The 24,222-nt window shown below is 40.6% G+C and overlaps 1 protein-coding gene across 1 annotated transcript; it reads right to left on the bottom strand.

The window, feature by feature from the left end:
• Window positions 1-1,374: 1,374 nt before the first annotated feature.
• wdr25 (WD repeat domain 25) lies at window positions 1,375-24,107 on the bottom strand. The gene is made up of 7 exons (XM_069662277.1): window positions 23,944-24,107; window positions 22,698-23,443; window positions 18,362-18,509; window positions 7,731-7,861; window positions 4,870-5,040; window positions 4,138-4,278; window positions 1,375-1,978 (listed from the first exon to the last, which is right to left on the bottom strand). The coding sequence occupies exons 2-7, from the start codon at window positions 23,424-23,426 to the stop codon at window positions 1,757-1,759; spliced, it is 1,542 nt and encodes a 513-aa protein (XP_069518378.1). The 5' UTR covers window positions 23,427-23,443; window positions 23,944-24,107; the 3' UTR covers window positions 1,375-1,756.
• Window positions 24,108-24,222: the final 115 nt, after the last annotated feature.

The following is a 24,222-nucleotide window of genomic DNA, read 5'->3' as shown; positions in this document are numbered from 1 at the left end:
GAATATGTGATACTTTTTTAACACACATTTCACCCTTAAAAAATATTGCCCCTCCTGTGATTTGAAAATTGCAGTATCCTTTATTGCAATTTCAATTTAATTCTTCAGCCCTAGCAAATACACTGATGAAGCGGCACTGAATGTTCAAGATGAATCAGCGTCTCTCTCAGTAGTTGTGGCTGGATGGTGTTGAGCGCACTGGAATAATCGAAGAAGGTGTGTCTCACAGTGCAGCCGGTCTCCTCCCGATGTGAGTGAGCGCGCTGCAGCAGGTAGATGATGGCATTGTCCAACCCCAGATGTTTACGACGGGAGCTGCTGCAACACGCTGCCACCTAGCACGCCGCCGGAAACAGACAGTAGTGCAGTTTCGGGAGAGTGGCCCCGCTTAAAGACTGATTTGGGTCCAACAGATTGTTCTTGGACAGGAGGTCAGAGACTTGATGCGCTCAAGTATTTTTGACAGGATGGGTAAAAGCGAAACTGGTCTGTAGTTTTCTACTGTAATACACTGTAGTTAGGCTTTGAGTTGATTTTGATACCATGAGTAGATGGACCACCTACTTGTTGCAAACACTGGCATAAGCCAGGAAGTAGGGGTTAGCTGGGAAAGTTCTTTAAGCTTTTGTTTGTTTGCTCATTTTCAGTTTCTGTTTAGTTTTCTTGATATAAAATGTAGGAAGAAGTTGTCGGATACCTTAAGAAATTTTGATATATATACATTGAACAAGCACCTATTCACATTGCGTTTAATGAGAAGTAATGAGAAGTAAATGATCTTCGGTTTCTGTCTTGCATTTAGATGCAAATTGGCTGCACAAATCTCTAACTGTGTCCTTTAAGATAATAAAATTGTCAATTTAACTACAGTATAAATCACCAAAAGGGGCTTGAAAAAGCTTTGAGCCATCAGAATATCCCTCGGCACCAAACAGCGTACAGTGTATTTTAAGACTAATCTACTAAATACTGAATAAAGATTGGAGGCATCTGTGTGCACTTCACCTCTCTTGTTGACTGGCAGGGTTTTGGAAGAACCTGGCAATGTTTTGACAGATGTCTCCTGTTTTTTTTTTTAGGGTTCTCTTGTTGTCTCTACGTGATGCTCTAGGCTGTCAGTGTGAAAGGAAATGTCATATCACAGCCAGTGAGAACAAAAAAGGCATAGAGGAAAGTGATGTGTATGCAGAATGTGACATGAAATACCACTGATTCTTCTTCCTTGTTGTTTCGACTTAAACTTGATGATGAGGTCCCGATGTGTGTTTGGAGTGAAACACTGACTGTAAAAGCTTAAGGTTGTGTGGATGTGTTTGTGCGCTGTCAGAAAGCATTCCCACTGCTCCCGACTTTGGATTAAAGTCATAACGGCAGTTTATTGTTTCATCTCAAACAGCGTAACTTTCCCCGACTTCAAGATGTTAAAATAACAATGTAAATGGTTCAAATATAAATAGCATGCCTACAGTAAGGTTAATGCCAGTGACAGCTGTTCCTGTGCCATTCTAAGTTTAGAACGATGCTAACAAAAATGTGGGTGGTGTAAAAGCATTGCAAGAAAAAAAAGTTTTTCATAGGCGTCAGTAGAAAGTAGATTTACCAAGTTCTCATCTTGTGCCAAAAGATTAAGGGAGGTAAAGTCTTGAAGATGGAAGTGTACAAGAGCTTTTCAGTTAAATATATTGTAGTCTTCTCTTGGCCGACACGCTACATCTTATAAAGTTTGAGTCTATATTCACTCGGCTATTCAGAGTCTTCAGTGCCAGACCTTGATCTCTCCAGCCCAGTCGCAGGTGGCCGCAGTAGCAGGCAGGACGGGATGCTGGGACACGCACAGGCAGGGCTGGCTGTGGGTGCGCAGAGTGTGCAGCATGCGAGCATTGTGGTAGTCGTAGAAGTGAGCAGAGCCGGTGGAGCTTCCGGAGGCGAGGATGGTCCCATCCAGAGAAAACTCACACTGCACCGCGTATCCCTCCACCTACAACAGGAGTATATATTAGTTACGATGCATTAACCTTTCACCAAGAGCTGAGTTAGTGTTAGCATAACAAAATGTCAGCATAATGGCTGGATTGTGATACAGCTGATTACAGACTTAGGAAGCTTAAATGTTAAAAAAGCGTGCGCTGGCTGATTCAATCATCAGAGAAGCAGCATAAATCTTTGAGGGGGAAGTGATAGAGCGCTGCTTGCCTCTGCCTTATTATTACCGACTGGCTGCCCTTGAGCAAAGCACTTAACCTCCGACTGTGTCAGTGGATTGGTTGTGACAAGACCGTGGTTGAACTGAGCCCCTTACAGGAGTCAATGTGTGGAAGAATGTGACTGAGGATCAGGGTGTTCCTGATCATGAAAAATACATTTATCTTCACTAAATGTTCTGAAGTTCACTGAAATAAAGCTTGTGTTCACCAGTTCCACCCAGTGACTGTATATATGGATGTGTCTCTATCTACTTTCATTGTACAAAATTGAAGCCAAAATACCCCAGAGGCGAGCACTGGTGTCTTGCACATTTGGAGCCAGAGCTGCGCAATAGAGATAGCCACTTCCGCTAACCAAAACACACACTTAACTTAGCGGCAATAAATGTCAGAGATCCCACACGTCTGCGTGTTTAACAGCAGAACAGCTTCTTTGTGTTGGTCTGAAGCAGACGTTCACAGATATGGAAACTTCAATGACTGTAGTGATCGTTTTAGTTACGTCCCCTCTCGCTGTTCCTCCTCCACTCTGCTAATCAGGAACAGATCGGCTGCAGGAGCCGGATTTGTCAACAGAGCTGTCAATCATCCTTTTTACTGCATTAAATAACTAATAAAAACTAAACTTGTGAGCACTTGGACATAAATCAGCATGATAAGAACTATAATGACAGAAACCATGTTTGAGAAAAACTTATTTGGCGTGTATTTTGATTTTATAGTTTGACTCATGTCCCATCTGTTAACATGGAGGAGGCGGGCTTTATGACCTATACTGCAGCCAGTCAGCAGGGGGCGATAGAGATGTTTTAGCTTCACTTTTAGGGATCTGTCATGTCATCCATCTTTTTATACAGTCTGTGGTTCCACCCATATTTCTTTTCACTGTTTAGAGGGAGCTGTCTCTTTAACATCTCTGGTTGTGTTAAAGTTAATATTAATTTACTGGATCAATAGATGGTCTGATCTTCTTATTTTATCTATAAACTGTTTCTCAAATGAATTTCCAGGACATATCCTATATGATAAATCAATATAAAGATATTACAATGGATCTTAACATCTTATAGAAATGAATAACATCCTATGTACTGTGTTTAAATATGTGACAGTATTGTAGTACAAGGGGAATTTCATAGTAAAGAAAGTGTACCATAGCAATTTATAACATAATGAAGTTGTTGAGAAGGGACCAGTAAGGACAGGATGAATGTTAAGTCTATATATGGAGTCAAACATTTCATATTAGAAGAAATTAAAAACAAAATCTGACCCTTTTCTTTGCTTGTGAGCATTTTTGATCACAATAGCCGATGTCAAAAAGATGACTCTTTCTTTAAGGCTACAATTAATTATTTCAAATCTGCTAACAGATGCGGTCTGTTAGAAGTGTTTGCTTCCACACGGTAAAGAAAACATGAAAAAGGGTCAAGAAATGAAATGTCCTTGTGTATGTGTAACATTCTGTTCTGCGTTGTTGACTTGTTGATTTGAAAAGCCGTTGTATTTTGCACCTCAGGGCCACCAACAATGGAAAGAAAACAGGACATGGAATGCAAGATACAGATTACTCTCCTGTCCATTTCAGGGTTTCTCTTGAATCAACAAACCAGACGCCAGTGTAGCATTTCAACATGATTTCAGTAATATTTGACAGCCATATTGTGCTCTGTTTGCCTGCCTGAGTGGAAATATTGTATTGTACTTATCTTGTTTGTTTAGGGGGAGGATGCTGCTTCTAGAGGAAACACTGCAGGCTATGGATCTACTGTACACATCCCCTCTGTGTTGTGCATGTTTCCTCTGTGTGTGTAGGTTTTATCTACTGCCTTTGCACAGTTCTGTATGCATGTGAAATGTTGCTTATGTATTGATCGGGCCTGCGTACACCCCCGACCTCACCCCAACCCCCGAGGCTACAGTCGTTCCTGACCTTGTGTCCTTCGTACTGCCGCCTCTTGTTCATTCTGTAGGGCTGCTGCGAGGAGAACACGGCCATGTAGTTCCCATTCGTCTGGGCAACAAAAGATTCCTCCAGTGGGTGGAGAGCGAGGCTCGGGCACGTGTACCGCTCCTGGTGGCCGAAGGAGAGGAGGGGAAAATCCAGAGGGGAAATTAATTCATTATTTGACCTCTTCTTGCTGTTACTAACCAATGTGTCATCTGCATTTTAACTAGACCCTTAATTTTAAGTTCAGGTGTGCATTTAGCGGACAAAATAACAAGATTATTATTATTTATGTACAATTTTATATCCTCCTTTTCCGTCAGCCTAATAGTATGAAGAATCTACTGTATAAGACTTCCACTGTACCATAAATGCTCACTTCCCATGCAGGAACGCTGATCCGGGCATGAGAGTTTGTTCAATACAAAAAAGCACAGAGGTTATAAAAAGCACATTTTTAAAATAGCTGGCACCCAGCAGCGTGCTCACCTTTTCAAACACTATGTACCTGTCAAAATACGCCAACTCCAAACGCCTCATTACCAACTTGTTTCACATCAGGAGGTTCACACATTTACAGGAATAAACCTTAAACAGGAAATGTGTTTGCCTGGTAAAATTTAAGCTGCCTTCAAGCCTTTAAGCTCTAGATTTTAACATCTCGTGCCAACTGGAATACATTAATTCAGGAGCTCGTTTACACGCAGGTTTCCTTACATGGTAGATCTGGTTGGAGACCTTGGCTGTGGTCTGGAAGTCCCAGGCGATGAGGGTGCGGTCAGCAGAGTCTCTGCTCACGCAGTCGGAGCTTGTTATAAAGTCCGCACCAGCCCTCAGAAACAGGATGTCCAAGGTCTGCTGGATCCCTGCTTTGTACACTTTCACCACCTGGAAACACACAGAAAAAAAGCACAAATTAGCATCAAAGCAAATAACATGAAGGGATTCTTTTCACTCATACAATGTAGTGGGAAGTGTCAGTGTGTGAAAAATATCAAGTAGTTATATAAATACACCACATTAACTACATTTCATGCAGATATATTTTAACGTCAAAGACATTCATGCTGCTTTTATAACACAGTTCTTTTCTAGTTTGACTAAACATTCATGGCTCTCAGCTCAGCAGAGAATTGAAAAGAAAGGAGGCGAACATTTCTCTCTTCCTTTGTCCTTGAGGTGGAATTACAAGATGAAAACAACAGTATGTCACAGGGCTGCATGATAAATTTACTTTCTGTGATATTTATTGCGAATTAAAAAAATAAAGGAAATTATACCATATAACTGCAGTGTGTTTTCACATCCATATAAACAATTAACAATCATACTTGTTACTATTTGGGACTTTTAAGTCTATTTTCTTCTAACAAAACGAAACCCCTGTCCTACTTTTACCACTTGGTTCAACGACTCTGACAGCTTCTGACCACACAGAGAGGTCAGTGGTCAGTTCTCAGTGTGCTCTGATGTAGAGCTGCACTAAAAACATACTGACTTTTCCTGTAGATTAGTCATGGAAAACGAGAAACTGGAGAGTGTTCGTTTTGCGCCGAGCAACAATAAAAGTTTGACGTGTATCACTTAATTCGCTTCACGATCACACAACCTGCAATGTGACTATTGCACATGCGCACATCAAAATTGCGATTGTTTAACTTTATTACACGGCTGTGTTAAATACTTGGTTCTAATTGCGGCATTCCAAGGTGTGTTATTTCTCGACCAGAGGCCGTTGTTATGAAGAACAGACCGTTGCTAGGGATGCGGCTCTAATCACACAATCCAGAGGACAAATTGTGATCATATCAATCTGCTGAAAGAAGTCCGGTAAATTTGGCGTCGGTCTGTTTAAAGAGGGTAAAAAAAGAAAAGAGACAAAAACTGCGTAGAGAAAGCAGTAAAGGTTAAACGATGCAAAAACTGAAGGCTACGACACAGAGATCTACAAAACTGAAGACGCCACATGAAGTAAACATAATATTGTAAGCTCTTTGCACTGTTCAATATCCTGCACACCTGTACAGTTTTTAATCACACCTGTTGTACATATTTTGTACTATTTGTATTATACGTATTGCTTTTTATATTTTTATTCTTATTCCTATTTTTTTATCTTATTCTCTTGAAGTCTTTTATTTAATTTTATTCTAGTTCTGTGTTAATTGTTCTGCACCAAAATCACCAAAACAAATTCCTTGTATGTGTAAACCTACTTGGCAATAAACACCAATTCTGATACTGATTCTGATTCTGACATTAAACTGAACACAGTACGGGATGCGGCGGTGTTTAAAGATGGTGAATGGAAAAGAAAATGTGAATAGACTCTGACAGTGACGAGACAGAAAACCTCCATCAGGTGCTGCGATGATTCCTGCGGTCCCGTTCACCTTGTCTTACTTCACTATCAGAGGAAAGGTTTCCATTTAATGTGAGTAAAAACAGAGTAATCTTAGCTTGGATATGTCATTTTAAGAAGGCTACAGAGTTAACCGTCCAAATCAATGTATTGTGTCAAAGGCGTTAAATCATAAGTCACGGGTGAAATAAAGCACTGAAACATAATACATTGTAGGCTGATGAAGGGGGTAAGTGTGAAAACTAAATATCTTTGGAATGTTCAGTGACAGTATACTCTACAGGGGCCATTTAACCTTTAACCCCACACTGCTTCTTTAACTGCGCTTTCTGCTTTGTAACGTGAACCAAACTTTTTGTCATGAGTCATTCTAGTTAAGTTATGTTGTTGATTTGTATTTTGGTGTTTAGATATTATTTCCTGTTTTCCTTTGATTATTTTCATGCCTCCCCTGAGTAAGCATTTTGGAGTTTGCCTTTTATTTTCTGTTTTACTTGCTCTCCCATTTTGGATTTTGCCTTTTGTTTTGTTAATTAAATCATCTCTAAGTCTGCATCTGGGTCCTCAACATTTTGTTTAAAACCTGAATCGTGACACTTTTAATGCTCGTATCAGAGTTTAAATATAATAGAGCAATCTCTTGCAACCAGATCAACGTTAATGAGCCTGTGTGAAAAGACTTTAGAGTAATAGGTTAATGTTGTGCCCGTGGGTCTTGGCCCTTTCTATCTAGTGGGGTAATTTCACCCTGGAGCAAGAAGCACACAGCCCAGGGCTAAGACTGACAGGCAGCCGGGATGCCGGAGCATTAACAACCTATTTGCTGGGGTTTGGTCTACGCTCACTCTGCAACTCACAATTACACCTGCTGGCAGAAGCAATCCCTGCTGTATTAAATGTGAACCCTGTAGGGAAACGATTTAGATAGTCTTGGGGGAAAAGCTTCATGTGAGCCTTCAGATTCTGAGGAAGTGAACAGGATTATCATAAGAAACAGCCCATTAAGCTTAAGAGCAATATCAGCTTCATGGGAACTATTTCTTTTAACATCTTGTGACATAACTTCTATTCATTCAGCAAATATCATTGTAGTAACATATAGCATATGGAGCATGTATGCCTACCTGCCTCAGATATAGAAAAAGGTCAAACGGCAGTTGGTGAACCAGAGTTAATAAAAAGATAAATCGACTCTAAGGAGGTTAATAAGTTTGACCTTGCAGCTGCGTGAGTCCCAGGCCTTGACAGCCGAACTGTAGCCTCCGCACAGGAACACCTCTGGGTTGCTGGGATGCAGGACCACACACATCGCCTTGAACTGGTTGTCCAGCTTCACCACCTGCTGTCCTACAGACAGGAAGCAAAAAGAGAGAGAAAAACAAGATCAGGGCTCCCTTCTTTCATGAGTGACTTTGAGATTACATGCTGCTAAACTGAAGTATGACACAAACATGTTTAAACTTGATTTCATTCCTGATACATCAAATATATTTATTTTCACAGCAATATGTTGTTTCTATTTACACGTTATAAGTTAACCGCCAACAATAAAGTCAAGTTACATTCTCATCCAGAATGCGGGAAATATTCAAGTAGAGATTCAGCTAGTTTTATTACAAAAACATCCCGATTTTTTAAGAGAAATGGAAAATATTTGTGTGAAGATTTGATGCTTTCTTTGCTATTTATGAAACAACATGACTCTCCTTTGAGTTTCCACTGTTAGTGTGACAAAACTAGACTTTCGAAGATATCAAGTTTGACTCATTAATAATAAAAATTGTTATTTGTAGTTCTGGTATCAAGTGCAGACTGGTTTAGGTTCAATATAATCTCTATTTACAGATTCTACATAGAAATACAGAATCTGTCGACAGGGACGTGGATTTCCGGGACGGCAAGTGTTCTGGTTGTCGTTTGTAGTACGCTTGTTGTCCGAGTAGTATTGACCAATCATGTATCAGCAGGCTGCAGCGTATGCAGGAAAAACAGTCCGTGTGGAGAGCAAAAGCAGGCGGAACATAATGCACCTTAAAGACATCCAGGCTCCAATCAGCGGATATCTGACAACAATTTAGCTTCTTATTAATCTCTATAAACAAACATCTGCATGCTAACAGCTAACAATCCGTTCTAGATCTAAAATTCAACTTGAGATAAATTTCTTTTGAAGCTGTGTCACGAAAGCCTTCAGATTTCCCGAATTCCATGAATGCATCAGAAACAATCGATCCAACCTCTGTTCAACAAACGAGCAATTCAAAGTAGTTTTCTTCTCTTGAGGACAGACCTGACAAAGCTTCATTTTTACTTTTTACTAATCTGCATCATGATGTTGAAATTTCTACAAAGTTAAGACCCGTTAATTAATAATTAATCTTTTTCTGTAAACAATGCAGCACATGGAAAAGGAAGTTGTTTATCACAAACTGCCGGCTTCATGGCCCGGCATGTTCACAGGTGACCTCAGACGCTATATCGTCGTCAGGCTATAGGCAATGGGATTCGAGACTGTGTCCAACATGAGGGCTTTCACCTAATGCTTTTAAAGAAATAAGAAAAAAACATGCATATCAAACAAAAACAGAAAACACAGAATGAGATTCACATTTATTTTCATTGTCAAGTACAAAGATAGAATTCCCAAGAGGCGGGAAGCAGAACCATAAAAAGAGTTCAGCATATAAAGAAAGCTGTAGAGGACATGTTAGATTTAGAATTTACAAACCACATCCTTCATATTACTGTACCTCTATCTACACTACATTCACCCTATGTCTTAAGTCTTTAGTGTAAAGCCTTTCATGTGGAGTAAAACTGCTGCTTTCATTTGTGATGTACCTAATAAAGAACACAGCGATGCAACTCGGTTGCTTCTGTGGATGGATGCAGCGTTGCACACTCAGCTCTAAGGAACTCATTTCCAGCTCAACTCTGACCCCTGGCTGGTTCCTTCCCTCCCTGGGTCCCCTCACTTCCCTGTGTCGCTGTCGCCGGCAAAGCAATCACCTTATTGCAGTTTAATCTCTGGAGGAGAATCGCTCACTGCTACTGCTGCACACACATCTGTCTGAACGAACCAACACGCTCAGCATGAACGCGTTTGTAAGTGATGAAAAGCTCTTTTGATGTACTCTGTGTGTTTAAACAGAGCAAAGTACATTCTGTGTGTGCTCGGTTCAAACGAATGAAGGAATGAATCTAAATGTAACTGTTCTACAAAGTCAAGACTAAACTAAACATGAACATTTTAGCTACAGTTCCTTTGAGTTTAATACAGCTCAAACTTCTATTTGGTTTAAACACTGTGTGGAATAAAGTTTAACAAGCTCACTGATTACAGATAGAGTAAATGTTGCTATAATATGCAGCCGAAGATAGTGTTCCCGACTCTGTGCGTCTTCTGAAATTCATGAAGAAATGATGTTACAGTAAAGCCTTTCTGGTCAGGGTGTTGTTTGCTGCCTACATCCATCAGGTTTTGATCTTTCTGTCATTAAAAAAAGCTTTCTCACACAAGAAAACCAACAGTTTCCTCAAATGAAACTTTGTATTTGTATCACTGCATGCCCCGAAACAGTTCAACAGCTGATCCGCCTGTCTCTTACTGTTTTTAATGATGGGACTGACCACATATCTGTGGTAGCAAAGCTTCTGTTGGCAGGTAATTCTAATTCTGGGATATTTGGCAGACAAGCTCTCAGGCACGTCAGTCTAAAAAAAAAGCGCGTTGATTTAAACATCAGTCAAGACAAAAAGATAAACTTTGAGGGGGCATTGTGATTCAGAGAAGAGAAGCCAGAATATAAAAGCATTGTTTTGGCTTGAGGCGGCTTTATCTAAATCAATTAAAAAATGTCATACTTAAAAACAAAACAAAAATACTGAAGGGCTTAAATATAATTAAGCCTGACGGGGTGCTATCAAAAATTAGTTTCCTGGGATAACGATGAAGGCGGCTCCACGAGGAACAAAGCCAGACTATGTGCCAGCAGCTCAGTCAAAAGGCTATGCAGAGCAGAGCACCCCCGGGTTCAATGGCTCCTCATTAATTCATCGAACAAACAACAAAGACCCCATCACAAAACAGTGTTTGGCCCACAACAGAAATGCTCTTCATTACAAACTTGTTCCAGAGTATTCCAACTCAGTCCTTTTTTAGAGAAGGGACTGAGTCACAGCTAATAAACTGCAGCAGAAATGGACCGTCTCTCACTTAATGGCGGACTCGCACGCTCGCAAATTCGATTGCATTGATCCAAAGTTTTAACAGGCAATTTTGTCAGGCTCACGCTTCCTGCTTAATTGGCTTACCCGCAGCGATACAGAGAAGATCTGTCATCGAGATTTAAAACTCATGTTTGGCAAGACGATGAGAAATCAACATTCTCCCCCTAATAAATAGGCCCTCGTCATGTTTTAATTAAGCAAGATTAATTAGCCTGCTTGAGAGGGGGAGATAAGGCAGGACTGCAGTGATCTGTCGCTCCCGCACCATAGTTTACTTTCTAGTCCTCAAAGAACTGTGATCATGCTGCGGAGCTGACACGCAGCGCGGAGGACATTATGGATGATTGGGAGGGTGTGGAAGAGTCCCTTAGAGCAGAGGGGAGCTGGGATGAAATAGATATTCTGCCTCATTACTGGATGCACCAAAGCAGGGGGCTATCACTGCAACATAAGCAGAGGGTTTAAACACACTACTCGCTTTTGACAAGCAGCATCCCAGAACATATTTTGGAAAAAGGCTTAATAAGCTATATTTGTAACTGGTTTGATGTTTTAAAGTTATTCCATGTGCAGAAAGTGCTTCTTACTAAAATATGAGAAGGTGAGGAAACTGAAGAATCCTAATATAATAAAGTTATTTACAACAGTTAGTTCTGACTAAGTAATGTGATTGGAAAAGAGGCATTCCATAAGTGGTGATTTAGAGAACATCACTGGGACTTTTCACTCTGTGTATCACTCCGCCTCAGCCAGGTGCTCTGAATACTGTTAAATAACATCTTATTTGACTGATTGATGATAAATTAAAACATACGGATAAATGTACATGATAAAAAAAAAGCTGATCCGTTGACACAGAGTGCAGGAGAATGTTTGGGTTGCTTGGCAACAAAAGTCCCGTTTCAAGCACCTTTTACAATGCCTACTCAAGGCGGGATTATTACGCCTCTGTTACGCTCCGTCTTCTATGTAGAACACACGGAGGCGGAATGGTGGGTCGAAGTCGTTCCGCCTCTGAGCTGGCATCGGTGGTAGTAACAGAGGCGAAACAGAGGCGAGGGCAGGGCGGAACGGCGCCGTGTGTGTAATTGAAGCACATGCTGTTTGTTTAGACCTCGCACACGTTTTGCTTCAGCAACGCCGGAATGCTATGTTAAAACACACACGCCGGCGTGGCTTGGTCCAATTTAAAATAGCAAAGGCTGCATGACGGCGGAGCTTCGTTACGGCGCTGAGGAGAAACCGCAGTGTAAAAAGGGCTTTAGTTAGTTTCTGGAACTATAGTGATCTGATTATTACTGTTTACTACTATTTGTTGCTTGTAGAACTGTTGTACAAAAGCAATATCACATGAGAGGGAGTGTCGTTGCACTGAATATCATCACGGCTGTGAATCGGTTGTAGGCACAAGGCTGAGTGCAGAAGATGTGATATTGCTTAATTAACATTTCATGTGCACTGTACAGCGAGAGTGAACACACAGATTTACAAAATGAAGGAAGTTGGAGTCAAAATCAACTGAAATCTGACTAAAATACACAACCATCTGTTATCACCTGGCAGCAACTCCCCGTGTAGGTCACATGATAACATGACTTCAATATATTTCATAACTGAGATCGGGGTGGGAATCACAGGGTAACTCATGATACGTGTTACATGGTCCACGCTAACGATAATATCACGATTCAGCGATTCTATGATAACTGATATACTGCAAGACAATCATATAATGATACACCACGATTTATGATTAACTTCTTTGGCCGATTAATTTCCATTCACATGACTCTCATGTCACAAGCGCCACTGTAAGGAGTGATGCAGTGAGTCTAAGGAGAGTCACAGGGAAATCTGTTCACAGCACCATATATTTGAAAAATGAAGTAGCGATATTTGGCTCCAGTCGATCGATAATCGTAAGAGTAAAGACGATATATTGCCGTATCGATATTTTGTCCCACTCCAAGTCTGAGATGTGGTTGAAAGCTCAAGGAACACAAAGTAAGCGGACTGACTAATCCCCCACACAAAGTGAACTCTAGCTACATTTAGAGGGTGTTTTTACACTGTAATAGCAAATTTACCCTGATAATTACGGCTTGTCTTTTCAAGTGACCATGTGTTCAATTAGCAACAAACTATTGAAAACACAGCATTAAAGGAGAGTACAAAGTTTGCACATTATCGCTCCTCTTTCTTCATTAAGGGCTGCCGATGAGACACAAGTGTTGCAAACTGCACTTAATCCTGCAGACACTCGGGGATAAAGAACAATTCTGTGAGGGGGAAAAAATAACTCAAGTATCAATTAGATCCAAAACACCTCATGCTATTCTGGACACACATCCCGTCTTCTATTGGAAGCTTTTGAATCATTACAGTAGCATATAGATTCTATTAATCTATCGATATTGTTGTTACTGTTGTAAATAACCACGTCAGTTGTGCAGTCTGTTAAGTTATTAATGTAACAGTCACCACAGAATGATTTTGGCTGTACTTCAAAAAAGGATCTGATGTTTTCTCTCTGTCACACACGGTAAAACATGTGTCACAGTGCAGGTTGCCACTGAAAAATGAAGCTTCTAAAGTAGGTCAAAATGCAGATACTTGCTTGCCGGTGGCACACGGTGTGTGTGTGCACGGCTGCATGCATTCTCCCCTGGTGTGCGAAGCCTCAGGCTCCTGTGTTCATACTGCCATACTGTACTTGTTAACTCCCCCGAATGTACGGTGGAATGAAAAATATAGAGGGAGACAAATACATAAAAGCATGTGTTAACTTTACAGGAAGTGGATATAAGTAGGTTTAAAGTTTATGAATGCCAGTTTTCATTTCAAGTGGCAGACGTGGGATTTGGATTTAAGTCTTGCAAGTAAAAAGGACTTTATATTGGAACGACTTTTGAAAAGCATAATCATGAGCAGAACTACACTTTCTACAAAGTACTGAGGTACAAACCTGATAATAAACATGATAATAATCTAGTACAAATGCTTTGTTTGTGTTGCTGGATGTGCTCAGGTTCATAATGATATGTTACACAAACAGAAAAATTGTTTTTGGATGAACTTCTGTCTCAAACACTCAATGTGACTCATTAGTTTGACCTTGCTCTATTAGCACAGACTCTAAACTGCCGGTAGGTGTGACTGTTAGCGTGAACGGTTGTCTGATTGACCGTCAACCTGTCCTGCCTTTCTCACAGTGTCAGCTGGGATCGACTTCAGCCCTCTGTGACCCTCTAAGGGGTAATAATTTGGAGTAGAGTTGGATGGACCGCTGTACATGTAGCTCATTCTTTAAAAAATCATGCCTTCTAATAGTCTGAAACTCTCTCTCTCTCTCCATCTTACAACTGAACTTTGCTGAAGCCTGTGGCTACATTGATCAAATATAATTCTGCAAAAACAAAGTAAGGTGGAAGGGCAAGTCCGAAGCTCCGGCACCAGCGATGTCTTTGTATTATTGAGTTTTGTAGAAAAAGAACTATCTCCTCTCCGCCTGCAGTGATCTGGGCAGAAAACTCAAGTTCTGCATACACACGAACGGACAGATCAACCTGTGGCAGCCTGCGGGTATACGGGCATATTTTCCTCCGCCGATCAGCTGTTCCAAGGACAGCAAGAATGGGGCTGGACAACAGATGCCACTTCACACTAATGCCCTACAGATGAAATTCATTTATTCCACTCCCCAACTCCGGCTCTCTCTGTTTCCCTTTCTCAGAACTCATTCAGCCTCTTTTCATTTCTTTCTCTCACATTGTCCCTCTCTCTGTCTGCATTATGCCTCTTAACCTGCTCTCCCTCCCCATATCCCCCCCCCCCCACCCCCCTGCTATTGCTATTCAGCTGTGACAGCCTGCCTGTGGCCCGCTGGGAGTGGATATAAGATTGTACAAATTAAATTGGACACGGGAACAACAGCAAAGGTGGGCAAAGAAAATGGGCCCCCACTCATACAACAATTTGAATGCATAGGCTCCTCTATTATTCCAATTCTCCTTAAACATAGCAATTGGTGCAGCGGTTAGTTAGGTTATGCTGTGGGGAAATAAGGGGTCAGGTGTCCCACATACTTGCGCTGATCCTTAAAGGGCCGGCGCACATCTTAAGAGAGCTCAAATGAACAGAACAGACCTAGCTGGCTTCCTTGTTAGAGTTAAGAGGCTGTGCATTACTGTCAGCAGCATAGAGATATCAGTATCCCATCACTGTTAGGAGATCTGAGGTTAACACATATATGCAGTGTTTCCTTTAGGATTTTTTTCAGCAGCGGGGGGTGAAAATTCATCTCATTAATTACAGGCTTTGAAATTTATTAATCGCAATTAATCGCATATATCAATGATTTCTGTGAGAAGCACATCCCACGTAGACTCAGTCTGGATTACCCTCTTTCAAGATGATTATTTCTAACTTCCACACTTTAATTGTCCTCTCTTCTTCACCTTATTAAGTTTTAATTCACAATCTTTTTTTAATCTGATCACTTTGCTTTGCTTCAGTCCCCCCCAACACACCTGCACCTCTGCTCTCTGCACAGCTGCTGGCCCCGCCCCCCTCTTTCTGTCCGTCTCTCTGTCTTCTGTCTTCAGAAGCAGTCTGTTTAATTACAATTCAGTTCTCTCGCAATTCAGTTCTCACAGAACGTGAGCCGCGTGTGCATTATTAATGACGTAGCCATCAAAACTATCGATCGTTACCAAATGACATCTGCACCTTTTGTAAGCTTTAGTAACAGCGACAATCAATGCATTTACAATAGGGACGTACGGAGATAGACAATTGTTGATATTGCGTAACAGAACTACATATGATTGTGTGTGGACAGAGAGCGTCCGATGTCGGACCCTCTTTTGCTGTTAGAACACTGTGTGAGGAGTAAACTGGTCCCGCTGTTGTTTATTTGGCTGCCACAATTTCACATGTGATTGATGTGACTCCTGTCACTGTTTCAGTTCTCTTCCTCAACGAGGAGAGCAGGCAAATGACTGTTTTTTTAACTGCAACTTCGGGGACACGTTATTGAAATCTGCAGCGGGCCGCCGCTGCAAAATTTATGTAGCGGAAACACTGTATATGAATAGTAACTCACCATACGCGACGTGGCCCATGATAATATCACAATACAGCGATCGCGATATCTGATTAACTTCTTATTCAGCCAATTAATTTCTGTTCACGTTACCCTCATTCATGTCATAAGCAACATCGCAAGGAGTCATGAAGTAGTGACACAATGGCTCAGAATCCCAGGGAAATCAGTTTAGAGCGCCATATATTTGTAAATTAAAATATCGATATTTGGTGCCATTGTATTGCACGAGTCAAGTCAAGTCAATTTATTCATAAAGCACATTTAGAAACAGCAGCAGCTGACCAAAGTGCTGTACAAAGCATAAAAGAAGCAATACTTAAGTAGGTTTAGAGTCAGGACGACGATATACTGGCGTATGGATATTTTGTCCCACCCACATGTTTGAATGTTGGAAGCTTGTTCTTAAAATTGTCACATTTATTGTAAAAGCTTGTTCTATGTCCGAAATAAAGATCCCCAGGAAATACGGGAGCCATAGTTCACAAAGTACTGATGACGTTAGTCTGTATTTAAATTATTAGGGAGATAACACAGCTTTGCCTTTTCACAGCTTGAATGTGATTGGTTGGTGTCAGTGCCGAGCTTTAAGCTATTAATTTTCACTACAACTGTGCAGAAACTTGGTTGGAATTCCCAACTCCCATATTAATATGCAGCTGAATTAAATTTGTGTCATCTCGTGCTGCCGGAGCAGTGCATGCTTATTGCTCTGTAGTGCTGGCGCACAGCTATTGAACAAATAAATAATAATAATAGAGGTGAGAAAATAAATAAGAGTAATAAGAAATAGTAAGACTGTTGTGAGGTCTGTCTGGATGTGACACATTACTTTAAAGCTGTTAGTTTGGACCCCCTAGGACGTCCTTCAGCGCTGAACGAGACACTGGATGCCACCAAAGTATAAGATCAAAACAAACAATGTTTGTTTATGGTTGTGGTTTGTGACGTTCCGGTGTAAGGTCATTGTGGCTGCTCCTGTGGTGATGTATCCATTATTGATCCCCTTCCTGGAGCTGCCTGTGTGTTTAATGGGCTGGCCAAGCTATTATCCGTAGGCTTTATTGGCAGTATTGACAGACATGCTGAGAGGGGAAGTGCAAACGGCAGCAAGTGATCACAGCAATGCGTTGACCCTGAAGATGTTGTTGCCACAGGGGCTTCAAAACAATGTCTATTGTATGTTGGATTGTTCTGTTGAGCCTCTTTGAGGTATTTTCCTGCACATATGAGCACTGAAATGTATTGTATTACAGTTTGGTGGATGGACAAGACGGCCAACTATAAAACAATTAAGATGTTTTATTCTTGGTGACTCTTCAACATGCTCAATTCAAGGGGAAAGATTAATTTTCCTGCTAATCAACTTGTGCTGTCCATACAATACCTTCATTGTTCCCGATGAAGGAAATGAGCGAACATGCTTGGTGTAAACTCTCTGTATGACTTGTTCTCATCTTTTCTGCCATCCTTGTTAACTGTACGCTTGACCCGAAAGCAAAGCATTTCCTAAGTAAACCAAATTATCGATCTCTTCTAAATGTCACCTTGAAAATTGTTTGTATGGTCGCACAAACGGGGAAGCAAACACAATGAGCCGGCGGATTTGGTTCAAAGTTAATTTTGCTGGAGGTGGACTGAGCCTCCATAGAACTTAATCCAGAGGATCATCCCGCCCCCCCTAAGACTCGTGTTTATTGTCAGAGCAGGTCTTCAGATCTTTTGAGAAAACAATGCAATGACGCAACACAAATGTCACTGCAAGGGAGGCATAATGAATAATAAATAGAAACGTTGATATTTAATGATTTTATAGGAAATTAAATAACTAGAAGATTTGTTCATTTTTCTCTTTATGCACATTGTTTAAATAATTTATATTGCACATTATGATGGAGTCTTTTTTTGCATATTTTTTAAATTGTTGCAAACTCGGACACTTGAGTGGCTGGACCCCGATGGATTTTGAGATACTACAGGCCTAAAGGAAACTCTGGTTGTTCCATTTAAAATTGGGGAAACGAAGGCAGCATTTCTTGGCTGCGCTTGGATGAGTCTTTGAAATAGGATACTTCAGTATTTGTGATGTACTTACTTTAGAAATGCAGATTTCCAAGGTTGTCCCTGAAATGGGTCACAAGCATGGAGAGAAAGAGGCAGCTTTGCAATTTATACAATGGGTTTATAACTGGTTTATGGGCCCTGGGCAACGTAAAGACACTCCATACATAAATTACTATACATGCTTTAAATTTAAAGTGGAAAAAACTCACTTCATTTGCCTGAAGTGGAATTGCCAATAAGTTTTGTTGTCCAGCAACATGCAGGCAAACACTTGGAGCAAATGTTGTTTGAAAGCAGCTCAAATGGAAGTAAAGTAAAGTAAATGTATTTGAATTTCCTCCGTACTTTAGGAAAACACAAAAGTACACCACAGTCGTTCTAGTTAAGTGTTGATTGTTATGTGACACCGTGTTCAACAAATCCACAGAAAACAAAGTGTTGCAGCTCACCTGTCTCCACGTCTGTGATCACAGCCGTGTTGTCAAATGAGCCAGTGAGAAGGCGTCGCCCGCAGGGGGTCCAACAGGCATCCCGCACAGCTCCCGAATGGCAGCTGTACACCCTCAGGCATCGCCCGCTCTCTGCTGCATCCCACACCTGGCAGATATGGGCACATAGCATCAGGCCAAAGTCACGAATAAACCTAGACTACAGCAACTAAGGGTTTTTTTTTACTGTCTGTGCGGAAGCTAAAACACTTCTGGAAGAACAGTTTCAAAGCGGAGAAAGATATAATCAAAGAACTTCCTCATGTGAATTTAATTGTAGTGGAACAAAATGAAATTACTCAGCAAAGTGCCGCTGGATAAATTGGCATATTACGTATACAAATCAGGCTTATTTGCTGGACTTAAGCACAAAAACAAGCTTTATAATTAATTAATCAGCCTAATTACCTTTGAGTGTGCCTATAAATCAATCCCCCGTGGGTCTAATGGCTCTAATGGTTTTGTATTGTCAAAGGTTCTCTGGTTATAGACAGAGCATGTAGGAACAGCTGCCTCCTGTTATGTGGTGGCTGCCATGACAAATATCTAACACCTTGTTGCTCAAAATGTGATATCAAGGTGCAAAAACAGTCCTGGTGTGAATCTGTCAGTTTGTTCTACTGTTGGTTTTGGCTCTTTTTATGATGACTGTTGTGTTGCTTTTGCACAGCAATCAGGCTTGTCAATATTGTGACATGCTTTTCATCATATTTCCTGTTATTAAAGAGTGATTTTCTAACAGAAAAGTCTCCCTGAAGCCCGGCCTAAAATCCAGTGGGTGGTCTGGTCTGGTGCCCACTGAGGTGAGGCACATTACACTAATGATGAAGACTTTTTTTTTGCTTCCGCAGCATTGCCGTGGCCACAGAGGAACTTTGAAGATCCGCAGGGCGCTGCGGATCCCTCTATGCCTCCGTCTGTGTTTCATTATTAAAGATGACTCCTCCGTACAGCATAAGAGACACATTGGGAAGTTCTGTACCACAGCTCCCACAGGAGGAGACAGACAGCGGGAAGAGAGATGGACGAGGGAGAGAGTGACATATCAATCCAGCAGGCGGTGGTGGTTTAACAAACAGAATTCCAGAGATGCCTTCAGGCTTCAGAAGAAAGCGACAGAAAGAGACAGAGAGTCTTAACAGCTTTAATTGCAAAAAGCTAAAAATTGGAGCATGTATCAGGAATATATCCATTCAATGTGCAACAGCCACTTCCCTGTTTAATCTTAGGTTTAGGGAAACACTGCCATCTCAAGGTAACATTTAAATCTGTTAAACAGCAACTGATGATAGCATCTATAGTCACAAAAGCTTCAAAATATTCATATAAACACCATATCTACATAACAAGTCGTACAAATTGGCATGTTGCCAAGCCCCGTCTCTTACGAATGGTGGCATTAATGATATTCACCTTAACAAAACCATTCAACTCACACACAATTGCAATAATCCGGTACAATGAGAGACCTGAGCTTGGGTGGAAATGAGTGCTTGTTTATTTGCATCCCCTTTAATTTCACCGGCCACTTAACAGACACGCTGAGCGGATCCTCGCCGATGACTCATTGGGGTAATCTGCTTCCTAAATGACTCTCGGTAATTAAAACTAAATTGGTATTCGTGTTATCAACTTAAAACTGCTGCCTTACACCTGCCGTAGTCATGGTGACAACAGCTGCAAACAGGCCGGAATAATAATAGTCTGACGGAGACAGCCTCTGAGGAACTGCCAGACAGGATGGAGGAAGAGGAGGCGGAAAGACTGAAGGGTGTTGGTGAAGAAACACAAGAGGAAAGTGTTTAGACTTGATAGAGAGTGATGCCTCTCTGTCTTCACACAGAGAATAGAAAAGCAGAGCTATAGTTAAGAGTGCTTGAAAACACTATCATTATAGCAGTACAGTATGTAAAGAAGAAAGAAATAATTGATGACAGGCTGTTATGATAGAAAATAAAAAACACAGAAAAAGTGGCATTTTTACCTATGCACATGATTTTCTATATCAGAACAACCTGAAGTATAGTATTAGGCTATATTTGTACAAAACAAAATATTAAACTGTGTGTGCATTATTTTCTATATCAGAACAACCTAAAGTGCATGATCATATCTATACAAAGCAAAATATTAAACTGCGTGTGCATTATTTTCTATATCAGAACAACCTGAAGTGTTTTATCATATCCATACAAAACAAAACATTAGACTGTGTGTGCATTATTTTCTATACCAGAACAACCTGAAGTGTGTTACTATGACTATACAAAACAAAACATTAGTACTGTATATATAAAAATGTTCTATACCAGAATAACTTCAAGTGCATTGTTATATCTATAAGAAAAAAATATGTAACTGGGTGTGCATTATTTTTTATATCAGAACAACCTGAAGTGTATTGTTGTATCAATACAAAACATTAGACTGTGTGTGCATTATTTTCTATACCAGAACATCCTGGACTGTATTATTATATTGTATCTATGCAATAAAACAAATTAGACTGCATGTGCATTATTTTCTGTACCAGAATAACCTGAAGTGCATTATTATATCTATAAAAAGAAAAAAACTGAGTGTGCATTATTTTCTATATCAGAACAACCAGAAGTATGTTATGATATCTACACAAAACAAAACATTAGTACTGTATAATATAAAAAAACATATTTGCTGCTTATGTCTTAAAAGGTAAAGTAAATATCAAATACATTCAAACAATAAATAAGGCAGTTCGGTCTATGATAAACCGTGACAGGTATTTCTAAAATCTTTTACAGCTCTACATTTTTTTCAAAGTTTGCAGTCAGTTTAATCCAAGATTAGCTTCTATTAATACGATTTAACTGGTAACACAGTGTAAAACTTAGTACTGTTGCGAAAGTTGCCTGCAGTCAATTGTTCCAAATATTGCGGTGTCATATCTTAATGAACACCTGGCAGTAAAATAGCCTTTCCTGTGACCATGGAATAAATGATCTCCAGCTATTACCTGGCCAGAAATTTCTATTGTTTGGAATAAATTACAGTCTTTGTTGAAATAACTGCTTGTGACGGTGAAGAGGAACAAATCCTATTCTTTTGCACTATCTCATTTAACACAGAGAAAGGTAGGCAGATGCACATTTATATGGAAATAACCTGCACAATTAAAAAAAATATTATTTTGCAGAGTTACTTTTACTGTTTTAGAACATTTGTATTTGTATATATTTCTTAAACAATAAATTCCTGTATTTTGTATTTTGAATTTCTCAGAATGACCTCAAAATCCTGCATTTCTGGTCTAAATCATGTCTGATTGCAGTTGAAGCACTGTCAGTAGTTGGACTAACATAAATCTCTAAAGTCAGTGGGAACTTTTAGTTTTGGAAAAATTACCTGTTGAAAATCTTGCACAATAATTCAACCAAATGGCTCAGAAGACACATGATATATGATGTGATATGCTCCTCTATGTATTAGCTTCATAGTCTGAGGTAGACAATAAGAGAAAACCTTGCATACAAACAAACAAGTCTTCTCCTCCCCTTCTCTCCACCATCTGCACCACCCGCCCTTTCCAGGTGCCAGAGGAGGCGGCTTCCATACCGCCGCAATTGTATGGTTATGCAGACGGTCTCATGCATATTTAAATTCTTAATTATTCAGTCCTCTAAGGATATTGGTTGGGTACGTGATTTCGCATTGGGATAGAAATATTAAGTCACTGGCAGGCACCTGCATGACTTGACCTTTACAGTAGGGAAATGAGGGATTGTTTTCCTGGTGTGAAATACAGAAAAGGAGGAGGGGAAGACGGGGGGCTTGAGAACGACAGGAAGAAATTGAGAAAGAGGGAGAGAGAGAAAAAGACATGAAGTCCCATGGGCCCTGACATACATTCAACTGACAGTGACAGATATGATTCTAAAGAAAGTGGTTTGTGGTACATTTATAAATTGAGGCAGCAAGGCAGATATCATCTCTCTGCCTGTAACGTTTTGCCAATTACACTGAATGTCAGGTAAGCGATTATCCCCTTAGACCTCCCGGATGCACTCGGCACCTGCCTCGAAACTACACTGACAAATGGATTTTCCTTTTCCAGACCACTGGGTACATGGAGCAGTCAACTAGAGAGAGGAGGAAAAAATCGATCACACAGAAAATAACATCAGAATGATAACTAAAAGTCAAATTTCATAAGTCTGTTTGAATAAATTAAGAATTGAGAACGCCGTGATTATTGGAAGCATTGCACACCAGATGCACTGAATCCTCTCTTTGTTGATTTTTTTTAGTTCATTATTACCTTAAAAGTCTTGTCCATGGAGGCAGATAGCAGCAGATGACTGAGATGAGGCACAGGACACCATTGCACTGTGTTGACTGGGCCCTGGTGGCCTCCCAGGCTCATCAGAAGCTTCCTTGGTATCCCTGCTGCTCCGGGCTTGTGAGCAAGATATGGCTTTACTCTCGCCGATACTTCTGACAGAATTTGGCTCTCCCTGGTCTGATTCCCTGCGACTTGATCTGCTGGGGACTCTGGGTTGGCTGTCTCTATTGAAGTGGCAAGTCGTTGTCTCTTGGGGATGTATGGTCTGACACCAGAAGGGACTGTTTGATGTCTTTTTGCTGGCTTCAACCCACAGCCAAAGCCTTGTGGCATGTGAGGAAGAGTCTGCAATGGTAATATTTTCCCTTGAGTTGTAGGAAAACTCTGAGGAGCTGCAGAATCTGTAAAATGTTTTTCTTTGGCCGTGCCATCACTGCAATGTTTTCTTTCCCAGTCAAAACAGCTCTGTAGCTGTAGTGTAGAGTTTATTCTTTCTGAGGCATTTGCATCATATTTCGACAATGAACTGTTCGGCTCAATTGTGAAGATGTATGGTTTCGGTGCTTCCTCAGAGGATTTACACACCCTGACTTTTTGGTCTTGTTCACAAGATCCAGTTTGTACAGAAGCTGATGCTCCCTCCTCCATCTGCTCGAGATTATCATCCTCTGATTCTGAATTCTCGTAGGCCACCAATGAAGACATCCTCACATGGTGACAGTCTGTTGAAAAAAGGGGACAACGGGTGGGGTGTCAGTATAGTTTATCTGTTAAAGGAACAAGGATGACATCTAGTGGTTGGTTGGATTCTTGCACCAAAAAGTATCATGCACACATTTTTCGACATGTGCAACAACAGCAGCCTTGACATGAGAAAATAAATGACTTGGCAGCTAACCACAAATTCACAAATGTTTTGGGAATGTATTGTCACAAGTGGGCTGAAATGTCCAGAAGCAACATCTATGCACCAGCATATAAGACTTCAGGCTCAATATATATCAGAATAGGTCAGACAGGAAGATAATTGGGAGAAGCTAAACGTCAGTTGCTTGGGCAAGTTGCTATGGTAACTCGGTATATCTGCCAAAACCACAGACTGAAAAAAAAAGTGTAATAGCTAACGGTTATGTCAACTAACGTTAAGTCAACTTGGCCGTCATACGTAACTCACGTGCACACCGTAACTGTCAGTTAGCTCAAGCCAAAACATAGCACCTACCGTGAGTTTAACGTAGCGTGTAAATTAACCGACACAAATGAAGGGAAATAAGCTGACGTTGGACACCTGCCTCAAAGCCTAATATTGCCTTTACAGAAAAGCTAACGCTAGCCGGCGAATCTGCCTTTAACTATTGTATCTCCAGCCTGTTCAAACTGTCATTAGCTCACTTCTAAGCGTTAGAACAGTCATACATCAGGTCCAAAATCCCGCACATCATTGGAGCTAATACGGATTTTCAAGATAAAAGTTATCTTTCGATTTGTCTACCCATGTCAG

Source organism: Semicossyphus pulcher, unplaced genomic scaffold, assembly GCF_022749685.1.
Source record: "Semicossyphus pulcher isolate SPU_LCO1_2020_fin unplaced genomic scaffold, fSemPul1.0.p SCAF_14, whole genome shotgun sequence".
Taxonomy (NCBI): domain Eukaryota; kingdom Metazoa; phylum Chordata; class Actinopteri; order Labriformes; family Labridae; genus Semicossyphus; species Semicossyphus pulcher.
This window is presented reverse-complemented; position numbering and strand designations above follow the sequence as displayed.

Coding starts and splice junctions, on each gene's coding strand:
- wdr25 (XM_069662277.1), bottom strand. CDS start 23,426: ATGTCTTCATTGGTGGCCTACGAGAATTCAGAATCAGAGGATGATAAT. Junction 4,279..4,869: donor TCTCCAACCAGATCTACCAT/GTAAGGAAACCT, acceptor TTCGGCCACCAG/GAGCGGTACACGTGCCCGAG. Junction 1,979..4,137: donor GGCAGTACGAAGGACACAAG/GTCAGGAACGAC, acceptor CTCCTGTTGTAG/GTGGAGGGATACGCGGTGCA.